Source organism: Schistocerca cancellata, chromosome 4, assembly GCF_023864275.1.
Source record: "Schistocerca cancellata isolate TAMUIC-IGC-003103 chromosome 4, iqSchCanc2.1, whole genome shotgun sequence".
Taxonomy (NCBI): domain Eukaryota; kingdom Metazoa; phylum Arthropoda; class Insecta; order Orthoptera; family Acrididae; genus Schistocerca; species Schistocerca cancellata.
In genome coordinates this window covers 55094131-55109338 of record NC_064629.1, presented here as the reverse complement: position 1 = coordinate 55109338, position 15208 = coordinate 55094131, and the positions used below count along the sequence as shown (strand labels likewise).

The window sequence follows — 15208 nt, the reverse complement described above, 5'->3', positions numbered from 1 at the left end:
CTGTAGAGGGTGATCAAGGATTGAATACAGTAAGCAAGTTCAAATGGATGTAAGTTCCAGTAGTTGTGCAGATATAAAAAGGCTTTCACAGGACAAACTAGTGGAGAGAGCTGGTAAGCGCCTTCAGATTTCTCGCATCGACGGTTCAAAAGAGATGAAAGGAAGGAAGGTAACTTAGGTTTCAGCCTCCTGTCACCGACAGCGTCATTAGAGACCGAGCAGAAGACCAGTACAGTGAAGGATAGGGAATGAGGCTGTTAAAGGAAGCATCCTGGCATTGGTTTTAATTGGTATAGGAGAACTGATGATCGTCGAAATAGAGAGGATGTAAAATGCAGACTGGCCATAACAAGAAATGTGTTTCTGAAAAAGAGGAATATCTTAACATCTGACACAAATCTATACACTGACTCCTACACGAGGTAAAAATAACTCGCGGAAAATTTCTTCTTAGGGCCACTTGAAGTAAATTCAACTCATAGATATACTATCATTTAAAGCTCCGGGGTGGCGTGGAACCTGGCAGCAGCATACTGTGAATCTGTGCTACAGCGGATCGTGGCCCCAGTGACAAATCACGTTCGTGGCATACGGATTCCAGGAGCTCAAGAAAAGTTAAAGGTACCTGTAATTGTGACCTATATACAACGCACGAGACTCAGTCTTTTTCGACCTTTCTTCATTTTGTTACTTAGTTATTATTTACTTTTATGTATACTCTGCTTTAGACAAAGACCAAAGAGTTACGCAAATTGATCACAAACTCATATTAATACAGCCACCGTCAGAAAATGCAGAGACGCAGTGATATGTCGCAGTGGTTAGCACATTGGATTCGCATTCGGAAGGACGACGGTGCAAACCCGCGTCCGGCCATCCTGATTTAGATTTTCCGTGATTTCCCTAAATCTTCTGGCAAATACACTCCTGGAAATGGAAAAAAGAACACATTGACACCGGTGTGTCAGACCCACCATACTTGCTCCGGACACTGCGAGAGGGCTGTACAAGCAATGATCACACGCACGGCACAGCGGACACACCAGGAACCGCGGTGTTGGCCGTCGAATGGCGCTAGCTGCGCAGCATTTGTGCACCGCCGCCGTCAGTGTCAGCCAGTTTGCCGTGGCATACGGAGCTCCATCGCAGTCTTTAACACTGGTAGCATGCCGCGACAGCGTGGACGTGAACCGTATGTGCAGTTGACGGACTTTGAGCGAGGGCGTATAGTGGGCATACGGGAGGCCGGGTGGACGTACCGCCGAATTGCTCAACACGTGGGGCGTGAGGTCTCCACAGTACATCGATGTTGTCGCCAGTGGTCGGCGGAAGGTGCACGTGCCCGTCAACCTGGGACTGGACCGCTGCGACGCACGGATGCACGCCAAGACCGTAGGATCCTACGCAGCGCCGTAGGGGACCGCACCGCCACTTCCCAGCAAATTAGGGACACTGTTGCTCCTGGGGTATCGGCGAGGACCATTCGCAACCGTCTCCATGAAGCTGGGCTACGGTCCCGCACACCGTTAGGCCGTCTTCCGCTCACGCCCCAACATCGTGCAGCCCGCCTCCAGTGGTGTCGCGACAGGCGTGAATGGAGGGACGAATGGAGACGTGTCGTCTTCAGCGATGAGAGTCGCTTCTGCCTTGGTGCCAATGATGGTCGTATGCGTGTTTGGCGCCGTGCAGGTGAGCGCCACAATCAGGACTGCATACGACCGAGGCACACAGGGCCAACACCCGGCATCATGGTGTGAGGAGCGATCTCCTACACTGGCCGTACACCACTGGTGATCGTCGAGGGGACACTGAATAGTGCACGGTACATCCAAACCGTCATCGAACCCATCGTTCTACCATTCCTAGACCGGCAAGGGAACTTGCTGTTCCAACAGGACAATGCACGTCCGCATGTATCCCGTGCCACCCAACGTGCTCTAGAAGGTGTAAGTCAACTACCCTGGCCAGCAAGATCTCCGGATCTGTCCCCCATTGAGCATGTTTGGGACTGGATCAAGCGTCGTCTCACGCGGTCTGCACGTCCAGCACGAACGCTGGTCCAACTGAGGCGCCAGGTGCAAATGGCATGGCAAGCCGTTCCACAGGACTACATCCAGCATCTCTACGATCGTCTCCATGGGAGAATAGCAGCCTGCATTGCTGCGAAAGGTGAATATACACTGTACTAGTGCCGACATTGTGGATGCTCTGTTGCCTGTGTCTATGTGCCTGTGGTTCTGTCAGTGTGATCATGTGATGTATCTGACCCCAGGAATGTGTCAATAAAGTTTCCCCTTCCTGGGACAATGAATTCACGGTGTTCTTATTTCAATTTCCAGGAGTGTAATAGGATGGTTACTTTGAAAGCGCACGGCCGACTTCCTTCCCCATCCTGCCCTAAACCGACGGGACTGATGATCTCTCTGTTTGGTCCCCTCCCACAAATCAATCAACCAATCAAAATGCAGAACTGTAAACTTGGGCGGCCGATGGACGAATGTGTGATGCAGCAGCGCAATGCCACAGTGCAGCTGACAAGGATAGTAAGCAGGAGACATGGCGATTCCAGGGCATAAAGTCTGTACGAATTTCGTTCCGTGCACTTTGTTGGACAGTAACTACACCTCACAGGCAGCCCAAGTGAACAACATACGCAGATGCCAGCATTTGAGAGAGGACGTGTAATTGGGCCCAAAGAAGCCTGTTCGAGTAATCGGCAAAAAGCTCGACATTTGAATAGGAGTAATGCCACTGTTCGAATGGGTGAACCGTGGCCAATCACAGCGTGAAGAAGGAAGCGGTTGACCCAGAGAGACGACAGAACGTGAGGACGGAGTGACCGCCAGAGAGGCACTCACAGCCCCTCTATCACTGATCCGACGTGCAGCTGGTGTTTCAGTGATCACGAGGACCGATAATAGGTGACTCACAAAAAGAGGTGTGAGCTCACGGCACTCGTTGCGCCGACTATCATTGACCTCTGTATACCGACAAACCCATTTACAGTGGTGTCGGGCACATTCAGGATGGAATCTCATTGGCTACAGTAGAATTGTCTTCAGTGGTGAGTTCCGCTTTGAACGGAGCCCCAAGGACAGTGAAGACGCGTGGGAGGGTGGCGGGATAACTACATGGCTGTGGCTCCCTGTCATACGCCCACCAGGAGCGACGGTGTGGGGAGCCATTTCATTTTACACTAGGACTACTTTGGTTGTCATGTGTGACACCTTTACAGCACAGCAGTACGTCGACGATATTCTACCTCCAATTTGGTTGCCCTTCACGGCAAGCCGCCCTAGGCTTACATTTTCGCAAGATAATGCCCTCCCGCACACAACGAGAGTTTCTATTGCTTGTCTTCGTGCTTGCCAAACCCGACCTTGGCTAGTAACGAACTCGGATCACTCGCCAGTTGAGAACGTCTGGAGCATTATGTGCAGGGCTCTCCGACTAGCTCGGGATTTTGACGACCTAACGCGTCATTTGGGCAGAAACTTGCCACAATATCCCTGATGAGCACAGCCAACTACTCTGTCGATAAATGCCACCCGAATACCTGCTTACATAAGGGTCAGAGATGGACCAGTGATTTACACTTCTGGAAATTGAAATAAGAACACCGTGAATTCATTGTCCCAGGAAGGGGAAACTTCATTGACACATTCCTGGGGTCAGATACATCACATGATCACACTGACAGAACCACAGGCACATAGACACAGGCAACAGAGCATGCACAATGTCGGCACTAGTACAGTGTATATCCACCTTTCGCAGCAATGCAGGCTGCTATTCTCCCATGGAGACGATCGTAGAGATGCTGGATGTAGTCCTGTGGAACGGCTTGCCGTGCCATTTCCACCTGGCGCCTCAGTTGGACCAGCGTTCGTGCTGGACGTGCAGACCGCGTGAGACGACGCTTCATCCAGTCCCAAACATGCTCAATGGGGGACAGGTCCGGAGATCTTGCTGGCCAGGGTAGTTGACTTACACCTTCTAGAGCACGTTGGGTGGCACGGGATACATGCGGACGTGCATTGTCCTGTTGGAACAGCAAGTTCCCTTGCCGGTCTAGGAATGGTAGAACGATGGGTTCGATGACGGTTTGGATGTACCGTGCACTATTCATTGTCCCCTCGACGATCACCAGTGGTGTACGGCCAGTGTAGGAGATCGCTCCCCACACCATGATGCCGGGTGTTGGCCCTGTGTGCCTCGGTCGTATGCAGTCCTGATTGTGGCGCTCACCTGCACGGCGCCAAACACGCATACGACCATCATTGGCACCAAGGCAGAAGCGACTCTCATCGCTGAAGACGACACGTCTCCATTCGTCCCTCCATTCACGCCTGTCGCGACACCACTAGAGGCGGGCTGCACGATGTTGGGGCGTGAGCGGAAGACGGCCTAACGGTGTGCGGGACCGTAGCCCAGCTTCATGGAGACGGTTGCGAATGGTCCTCGCCGATACCCCAGGAGCAACAGTGTCCCTAATTTGCTGGGAAGTGGCGGTGCGGTCCCCTACGGCACTGCGTAGGATCCTACGGTCTTGGCGTGCATCCGTGCGTCGCTGCGGTCCGGTCCCAGGTCGACGGGCACGTGCACCTTCCGCCGACCACTGGCGACAACATCGATGTACTGTGGAGACCTCACGCCCCACGTGTTGAGCAATTCGGCGGTACGTCCACCCGGCCTCCCGCATGCCCACTATACGCCCTCGCTCAAAGTCCGTCAACTGCACATACGGTTCACGTCCACGCTGTCGCGGCATGCTACCAGTGTTAAAGACTGCGATGGAGCTCCGTATGCCACGGCAAACTGGCTGACACTGACGGCGGCGGTGCACAAATGTTGCGCAGCTAGCGCCATTCGACGGCCAACACCGCGGTTCCTGGTGTGTCCGCTGTGCCGTGCGTGTGATCATTGCTTGTACAGCCCTCTCGCAGTGTCCGGAGCAAGTATGGTGGGTCTGACACACCGGTGTCAATGTGTTCTTTTTTCCATTTCCAGGAGTGTATTAAATTGCTGAATTTGTGAAGTTCTATCTCTTCAATAAATCATCCAATTATTCTCAAATTGTAATCAGATGTTTGTGTGTACATGTACATCACATATACCGGTTTCCTTCTCATTCGGATAAATCCTTCGTTGCACGTTGTTTTTCATTTTCCTTAGATTGTATCAGTTACACAGTACAATATAAACTACTTAGCAGTGCAATTTCTATTTACGTTCTCTTGCTGACATTGTAAAGAAAATTAAACTAAAAATATTACTCGATAACGACGTTTTGTACCTCTAATACCTGTATGAGGTGTGCTTTGTGTAAAACCATTCTGCACGAAAATACGAGTCACAATTATTACATTTCCATGCAGTTTTTTTTATCTAACTGTTGTTCACGTTCACACTTAATTCTTTCATAGCACATTGCGTACCTACGCCTGGCTGCTCCCGTGTTCACTTTCAGTTTCACTTGCAGACTCACCTGGTAAAAATTCATCCGAGTTAACATAAATAATGACGCATTAGATTCGTCACTCGCGTCCATCGCTTCGTCCAAAAGCTCCTGCAAATGCTTTTGTTCATCTTCATAAGTTACGCGTGATATTTTCTTGCTCCTCACTATCAGAAGATTACAACGCCAACAATACGAAATGAAGACTGTGGCAACAATGAAGGATAGCTACAATGTGACTATACACAAATCCCATTATGGAACGAAAGACTGACAGGAGTACCAACCACTAATTGTTAGCGACATAGTAAATGTCACCCCTGATGTACTTCCTCAGGAGCCATGTGGGTCACATATAACTCACACAACAAAATGTAATACAAGGTACGAAACTGAAATATTTGTTATCTTATTTACACATAAATATTTTATTTAGCGACAAATAAATCAGAAAAAAATACCGAAATAGCTCCAGGGGATCGGTAACCCAAGTGTGCTATGCGAACCAGTGTATTAAGTGATAGCAGGTGTGGTGCTGTCCGAAGATAGATGTGCCAGAGCAATGTTGTTACGTCGTAAGACAGCCACAACAGAAGACAGTCGCTGCAAGCTGCATCGACAAATGTGTGACTCGAGCGCAGCCACGCCCAGAAACGTTTCGCTACGCTGCTGCTCTTCTACATATGGCCGAGCGCAGTACCACTCAGCTCTGTCTGCAACCATCGACTAAGACGACGTCATAGTCTTCTGGTAGGCCAGCTGTGTGATAATCTTATTAGGCAGAACTCTAAGTGAAAGTTACTGTTAAATGTACGCTGAGTGAGAGACTTCTGTTTTGCCTGTATCAAGTGATGCGTTAATGTTCAGAGACAGTTGTAAATATTCGTGACATTCTTGTGGGAATGTATTGTACAAAAGTTAAATAATTCTTCTTATCTATATTATAATATAGTGAACTAATATTTTATGTGTTATAATATCCACTCGGCCGCCTGCCGGAGAAAAGTAAAGAACCCACCATTGCGCTAGAGAGTGTACTTTCGTCCAGTACAACACGAAGTCTCTTCTGAAAGTGTTTCTTTGGATTATAATCTTATTTGATAGTGAAAAGTGGACGATAAGCTGTGTAAACAAAGAGAGAATGGAAGCTTTCTAAATGTGGCTCTACAGAAGAGTATTGAGGATTAGATGGGTAGAACGAATAGTTAACGAAGGGGTACCGAACTGAATTGGGGAGATAAGACCATAATGGGGCAACTTGACTAAAAATAATGATCGGGTGGTACAATTCACCCTCAGACATCAAGGAATACTCGAAACTTCCTATTAGATTAAAACTGTGTGCCGGAACGAGACTCGAACTTGAGAACATTGCCTTTCGTATGGAAGAGCTTTGCTGACTCTTTTTTTAATAAACGACTACTATATGAGCAAAATGTTGCAGGTAATGAGAAAACAAATAAAAATCTCTATTGTTTGAAAGTAAAAGACGACGTTCTTCAAAAATAAACAATATTTCTTGAAAACGTAAATAAGTATACTTTCTCAACACTACTAATTTTTGTTTTCTTAACGTAAATAAGTATGCTTTCTCAATATCACTTTTTTGGTTTTTTAACGTAAACAAGTATACTTTCTCAACTTCACCAACATCACTATCTTCTCTCTCTCTTTTTTTTTTTTTTTACGAGAACGCATGAGAAAGAAAACAAACAGGCTGCAGATGCAGAGCCGTGAATAAACATGTGTAAGGAAAAAATTTAGAAATTTAGAATATGAAGATGCAGCGCCATGCTCCACTTTGTCGCGCCGTCAGAACAATGTCAATTCTACCATTGGAAGGGTAGCGTGGGATCGTCCAGTCTTGGCTGGCGGTTTGGCGAAAATACTCTGTAAATAGTTCGCGGAAGTGGCCTGACAGTTCCGATGTCGGCGAAGGGTGTGGTGGGTGTACTTGAAGACGTGTCCAGAAGTCCGGCGGATGTCGTCCCAGAAGAGGTGGTTGATGGCCATGCCACTGATCCATGTGACGACGTGCAACTTAGGCGATGGAAAGTAGGTCGAGTGGGGATATATCAGCATGGTAGGAGAGACGTGACGTCGGAGTACTCAAAGATAGAAAGCCACAATCTTCTGTAGAAGGCTCCAGACAGCTGCTGCTGCCCCACAGTTAAAATGGTGTAAATCTGTATCTTCGACATTGTACTTGGGGCACAGGGGTGAGTCCACTAGCGCGAAGCAATGCAGTTTCTGTCTTGCAGTATATTTGCCGTTGACGAGAAGGTACCACGTCGCGGTGGTGTCAGTGGTGTGGTATGGTTGATGGATCGCTTTCCAAACTGTAGGCCATGAAACATGGGGGAGACGTGCTTCGACGTGGTTTCGGGGTGGATACGATCGGAGCAGTGTTGCAGTAGCTAGGCTCGGTGGCGGAACACGTGCTCCCAGAGTGGAATACCCGTCAACTGTAGCCGCAATCCGCAGATGAGTAGTTCCTTCACAGTGGCATAAAGCACCGTCGACAGTGGGCAACCGTGCCACACTGAGCGTTCCATTCGTATGGGTTCTGCAAGGCCGCCGTTGACGAGAAGCGTGGACGTTGCCCCTCAAAGGAGCCACATAATCACCTGTGTGAACGTCAGGGGAATCGCCATCCGGTCCATCACTGCATTGAGGAATGCACGATTGACACAATCAGATGGTTGATTGAAGTCGATGGAGATTAAAGCGACTGGTAGTCGCAAGTGTGTTGCCACAGCGATCACATATCGGTATTCGTTGAGGGCAATCTGTCTATTATTTTCACCATTTCAGGATGTTTGTTCATGGGAAATAATTTCTCGTAATACATATTTGAGTCGCACAGCTAGAAGGCGTGTGAAAATCTTGAAATCGGAATTGAGTAACGTAATCGGCCAATATCTATCGAGTCGTGCTGCTCCTGCAGGTTTCGCGACTGGTATGAGTAAGCCTTCCACGAATGTTGGTGGCCGCAGTACCGCGCCAGACAAAAGTTCCCAGTACATGTCTGTCCATAGTGGCAACATCAAATCTTGGAAGGTTCTGTAAAATTCGAGCAGTAAACCATCCAGACCGGGAGACCAGTTCAGTGATCATTTGGTCAAGGACATCATCGGTGCTTACTTCCGCAGTCAGGCAGTTGCTGCCACGGCGTCTAGTGTACAGTGGTTCTTCTGGGCAACCTCAGCAAGAGTCTCTGCACTGGCCGGTACTTCTTGGTAGGGAAGTCTGTAGTGCAAGGCGTCGTCCATCAGGTAGGTCTAAAGTTGACATTAGGGCCTGTCGGTCTTGGCATACATTTTGAACAATATGATGCATAGAAGGTTCTTCATCGTTAATCCCGTCTCAGCAGCGTGCTCGTATAACGGCTCCTTCCAGACGGGACCTGGTCACGGTTAAAATTTTTGCCTCGGTGTGCTGAGCTTCTTTTAGTCAGTCCACGCACTGGGGACGGTCCATGAGCACGTGTAGAGTGCTACAGTAGAAATCTGTTGTGTGGTGATTCCACCTGGCTTTGGATCTGTCATAGTGCGTCAAGGTGCTTCGGATGGCCGGTTTGGCACTCCGTAACCACCACTGCAGTGTGATCTCGTAACGCATGATGCGTTTAAGACAAGTGTGCCATGTGCCAGCGACCTGTTGTCGACATTCAGGGTCCCACAGTAGCGTGAAATTGAGTTTAAAAGGGCCTGCTCAAAAATGGTTCAAATGGCTCTGAGCACTATGGGACTAAACATCTGAGGTCATCAGTTCCCTAGAACTTAGAACTACTTAAACCTAACTAACCTAAGGACATCACACGCATCCGTGCCTGAGGTAGGATTCGAACCTGCGACCGTAGCAGTCGCGCGGTTCCGGACTGATGAGCCTAGAGCCGCTCGGCCACCGCGGCCGGCCAACGTCCTGCACTGCGCTATATAGAGTGTTTACATAAGTTGATGGTACAGATGTAGATGTCCCGATCCGAAAAGAGAGACAGTGAACGTTCCACGTCAAGAAGAACGGGTTATAGAGCGTCAGAGATATACACTCCTGGAAATGGAAAAAAGAACACATTGACACCGGTGTGTCAGACCCACCATACTTGCTCCGGACACTGCGAGAGGGCTGTACAAGCAATGATCACACGCACGGCACAGCGCACACACCAGGAACCGCGGTGTTGGCCGTCGAATGGCGCTAGCTGCGCAGCATTTGTGCACCGCCGCCGTCAGTGTCAGCCAGTTTGCCGTGGCATACGGAGCTCCATCGCAGTCTTTAACACTGGTAGCATGCCGCGACAGCGTGGACGTGAACCGTATGTGCAGTTGACGGACTTTGAGCGAGGGCGTATAGTGGGCATGCGGGAGGCCGGGTGGACGTACCGCCGAATTGCTCAACACGTGGGGCGTGAGGTCTCCACAGTACATCGATGTTGTCGCCAGTGGTCGGCGGAAGGTGCACGTGCCCGTCGACCTGGGACCGGACCGCAGCGACGCACGGATGCACGCCAAGACCGTAGGATCCTACGCAGTGCCGTAGGGGACCGCACCGCCACTTCCCAGCAAATTAGGGACACTGTTGCTCCTGGGGTATCGGCGAGGACCATTCGCAACCGTCTCCATGAAGCTGGGCTACGGTCCCGCACACCGTTAGGCCGTCTTCCGCTCACGCCCCAACATCGTGCAGCCCGCCTCCAGTGGTGTCGCGACAGGCGTGAATGGAGGGACGAATGGAGACGTGTCGTCTTCAGCGATGAGAGTCGCTTCTGCCTTGGTGCCAATGATGGTCGTATGCGTGTTTGGCGCCGTGCAGGTGAGCGCCACAATCAGGACTGCATACGACCGAGGCACACAGGGCCAACACCCGGCTTTATGGTGTGGGGAGCGATCTCCTACACTGGCCGTACACCACTGGTGATCGTCGAGGGGACACTGAATAGTGCACGGTACATCCAAACCGTCATCGAACCCATCGTTCTACCATTCCTAGACCGGCAAGGGAACTTGCTGTTCCAACAGGACAATGCACGTCCGCATGTATCCCGTGCCACCCAACGTGCTCTAGAAGGTGTAAGTCAACTACCCTGGCCAGCAAGATCTCCGGATCTGTCCCCCATTGAGCATGTTTGGGACTGGATGAAGCGTCGTCTCACGCGGTCTGCACGTCCAGCACGAACGCTGGTCCAACTGAGGCGCCAGGTGGAAATGGCATGGCAAGCCGTTCCACAGGACTACATCCAGCATCTCTACGATCGTCTCCATGGGAGAATAGCAGCCTGCATTGCTGCGAAAGGTGGATATACACTGTACTAGTGCCGACATTGTGCATGCTCTGTTGCCTGTGTCTATGTGCCTGTGGTTCTGTCAGTGTGATCATGTGATGTATCTGACCCCAGGAATGTGTCAATAAAGTTTCCCCTTCCTGGGACAATCAATTCACGGTGTTCTTATTTCAATTTCCAGGAGTGTATATTCTATTCAGTCGGCTGGTGGAGTGGCTCGTGATGTGTGTATGCTGCGGGCAGTCGCCGTGTACCATTCTCCAAGTGTCGATTAAACGAAGGCGCAAAGTTCTGTAAATGTGGTGAAATGTGGGTATCGGTCTATATGCTCGAGAACACATTTGAAATCTCTAGCCACGATGAGGTGATTGCATCTGCCAAGGAACAAAGGCGTGATGTATTCTGCGTAGAAGTAGGAGCGATCCCTCCGTTTATCTGCCTTGATGCGGGAGTCGAGATTTATGATTCTAATTCTCTCAACTGTTATGGCCACCCCTCGCAGCCGCTGAAAGATACGCGACATCAGAAACTGCAATCCCTTCTCGGATGAGGATGGCTGCACATATGTGTTGCATAGCCTTCAGGGCGGCGTACGTCTCGTACGCGTAAGACCTGGACCAAGTTGCTGTCCTCAGTTCTTGTAGTAGGCCGATGTCGGTGTCCGCTGCTCTTTGCGTGTCGCGGAGCAGTTGAAGTTTAACGTGGAAGCCGATGTTAGTGGTGTTGGTGGTAGGTATTGGATATGCCTGGTGTGGGAGCCATGCTGTCGATACGCTCGTAGCTGGTGAAGGTTGCCGTGGTGGATTGTGGAAGTCCTTAGTGGTCACAGGAGTCGTCGTAGAAACACTCCTATTTTTAGTGTCGGTTTAACGGAGCAACAGATCTCATTTCCGCATTGGGTGGAGGTGGTAAATCCCCGTCATCCGCCCACGAGAACGGTCTGTCAGTTTCAATATTATTGGGAGGTGACAGTGCTGGCCGAGACGGCTCAATTGCTTCGGCGACGACGGGCGTGGTATGTTCCGTGGCTTCTGGGCGCAGGTCTTACTCACGATCTCTGTTTGAAGGCTCACCGTCTTGTGGAGGACGTGTCTCCATGGCAGCGAGCGGAAAAAGAGCTATCGTGTATGCCTTCAGATTTATGAGCCACCTCTTTGTCCTGCGGAGGTGGTTCAGTGGCCGATTCTGATATCTTGCGGCGTTTTTTTCGTCGTTTAGGCGACTTTTGCTTCCAGCAATGTGTATCAGTGTCTGAGGAAGTAAGAGATTCACGTCGTTCCGGTACAAAAGCCGCAGGTGCTATGATGCAGTCTTCAGTCTCCATAAGACTCTTGCTGGTATCCTCGAGATTCTAGCGTGGGTGTGTTCCGTTGTTTGCTGGTGGCACTGCCGGTGGCAAGCTGCTGTGACACGTCTGGGTGTATCGGTCCTGAGAGACGCTCACGAACTGCGTTTTGAGAGGGATGGACGTGCAGTGTCGCCGCATAGGTGACTGGAAGGACGGTTGTAGTTAAGTCGGTATTCGTATCGTCATTTCGTAGTTGTGTGATGCGGGGTTGCAGGCATTCATTACGGACGTGGGCTTCTGTGCCACAATCGAAACATGTTCGAGGTTGTCCGTTGTAAATTACCACTGCACGGCAGCCGCCTACAGAAATGTAAGATGGGACGTGCCGTTTAAGATCTACTCGGACTTGTTTCACACCATTAAGCACCGGATACGTCGTGAACTGTGCCCTTGTCTCGGCTACATGACTGCGGACTTTTCTGTGCGGGCTTAGCGCCGCGATGACTTAATCTTCATTCACCTCGAAAGGCAGTTGGAATACACGGATCGTTCGAAGGCCAAGTCCTGGGTGGTCCACATCCACAAGCCGGACGTTGCCATCGGAGTGTCGAAATTTTAGTCCACGTCGCTTCCGTCGAATAATCTCGTTGCAGGCAGCGTCGAGAGTTATCTTAAGATAAACGACGCAGCTAATGATCGATAGGTGTATGCCGATGGCGTCGTCATGGGGATCTTCTATTTTCGCGTAGGAAGCGTTCGACTGTCAGTGCTTTGGGTCGTGCTATTCATTTGAAAAGGTGAACTTGAGAGTGTTATTCGTGCAAGAATTGGCCATTATAATTTATTCGACTGAGAAGCGCGAAGACGTGGAAGTAAACGAACACTCCGTGGACGGCCAAGCGCGGCCCGCACTGCTGCCCTGCGTATGGCAGACCGCGCTCACTGAGCTGCTCACGCCCAGCCCTCACAGCTATAGTTCCGTTACTGCCTCGTCTCCTACCTTCGAAACTTCACAGAAGTTCTTCTGTGAAACTTGCAGGACTAGGACTCCTGCAAGAAAGGTCATTACACAGACACGGTTTAGCCACAGCCTGCAGGATGTTTGCAGAATGAAATTCTCACTCTGCAGCTTAGTGTGCGTTGATAAGAAACTTTAAAACTGTTTGTAAGTCGGAGACTCGAACTCAGGACCTTTGCCTTTCTTGGGCAAGTATCTACCGACTGAGCTACCCATGCACGACTCAGGGGCCGTTCTCATAGCTTTATTTCCGTCAGTACCTCGTCTCCGAACTTCACAGAAGTACTCCTGGGCACAGCCACAAGCTGGGGGATGTTTGTAGAATGAAACTTTTACTCAGCAGCAGAGTGTGCGTTGATATGAAACTTTAAAACTGCGAGCCGGACCGAGACTCGAACTTGGAACCTTCATCTTTCGCTGTCCATTGTTCAACCGACTGAGCAACCCAAGAACGATTTACGGCCTCTCCTCACACCTTAATTCGGCCAGTACCGTACCTCGTCTCCTACAATGCAAACTTCACAGAAGTTCTCCTACGGAACTTGCAGGAGTAGCACTTCTGGAAGAAAGGATAGAGTGGATACAGGGCTTAGCCGCAGCCTGGGGATGTTTGTAGAATGAAATTTCACTCTGCAGTGGAGCGTGCACTGATATGAAACTTCGGGGCAGATTAAAAGTGTGTGCCGGATCGACACTCAACGTCCTGGCAGTTTCATATCAGTGCACACTCCACTGCAGAGAGAAGATTTATATTCTGGAAGGAATAGTCGACTTGGCTATCGAGGGAAGTTTGTGGGGTGAAAATTGTAGAAGGAGGTTTCGCTACAGCAAGCAGCATCTCTTGCGTGCAGCTACCAGAGATGAAGAGAACTGTACGGGACAGATTGGCTTTGTGAGCTGCATCAATCCAGTGGTTGGACTGGAGACAACAACAACAATTTATCTTCCTGTAAGGAACCTCGCCTGATAATTTTCAAGTATCTACCTCAGTTTATCTAACAAAATTAGTGTAGGACATTTAGCAGCAAAATCACTTCATAGTTGTTACAATTCATAACGCTGAAATTTTGCACAGTTACCAGCTTTGACTAAAGACAAGTGCAATTCTTAAAATCATATTATTGTTTTACTGTAGAAGATAAATAATTATTTACCTGTAACAATGCTTCAGTTCCATTAGACTGAACGTCGAGATCGCAGTTCAGATCCCAAGATGAGGCACTGTGTGTTGGCTTATTGACGCTAGACTGGACAACAGCCTTATACTGATATGTGTAAGCTTCATTCTCGAGGAAGAGGCCATGTGTGGGAGCAGTCGCAGTGAGCAGCGTCCAGAGCAAAGCTGTGCAAACAAATATTTGCTTATAAATTCATCACGTTTGTGCTCTATAATTAAAAAAAATGTTCAAATGTGTGTGAAATCTTATGGGACTTAACTGCTAAGGTCATCAGTCCCTAAGCTTACACACTACTTAAACTAAATTATCCTACGGACAAACACACACACCCGTGCCCGAGTGAGGACTAGAACCTCCACCGGACCAGCCGCACGGTCTATGACTGCAAGTGTACCTGCAGATAATACGAGGATGACAAAATTCTTATGGCTTTTTAAATAAAACAAAAGTTAGTAACATTCTACATATTTAATCTTCACGTCTACGTATTTTCAGGCCTCTGCCACTAGAGCGCTCCGAACTGTGGGGTGTAACATAACGTAACTAAAGGGTGACAATTATTGAAGTATATCAAAGAAAACGCAAATTAGTTATGTGAATACACTTCATTCAACATGTAAATGTCACCACAGATATTAGGATTTAGGTTATGACACGCTCAATATGCTTGCCATCATTGGCGATGATGAGGTGCAGACGAATAGCGAAATTCTGCATGTACGAAGTTTCGGAACATCGATGCTGCCGATGACCTCCTGAATGGCTCTTTTCTGCTCACCAGTGGTTTTGGGGTTATTGCTGTACACCTTGTCTTTCATGTTCCGGCGTAAAGTCAAGCGCCGGCACGACGAACGAGAACGTTAGAACAGAGAGGGCTGTGAGACGACGTACGCTGACCGACCCTTCTCTAGGAAGACAACGAGACAGCAGCGTCGTCTACACGAAGAGGACATAAGCCTGCCCGCGGCCCAGTTCGAGACGA

At 49.4% G+C, this 15208-nt stretch overlaps 1 protein-coding gene across 1 annotated transcript in view; it reads right to left on the bottom strand.

The window, feature by feature from the left end:
- Positions 1-15208, bottom strand: part of LOC126183224 (uncharacterized) — a 679892-nt gene that overhangs the window by 571699 nt on the left and 92985 nt on the right. Inside the window, exon 2 of the mRNA XM_049925008.1 lies at positions 14203-14390. Within this exon, the coding sequence (XP_049780965.1) occupies positions 14203-14390 (188 nt within the window). The remainder of the gene's footprint in view (positions 1-14202; positions 14391-15208) is intronic.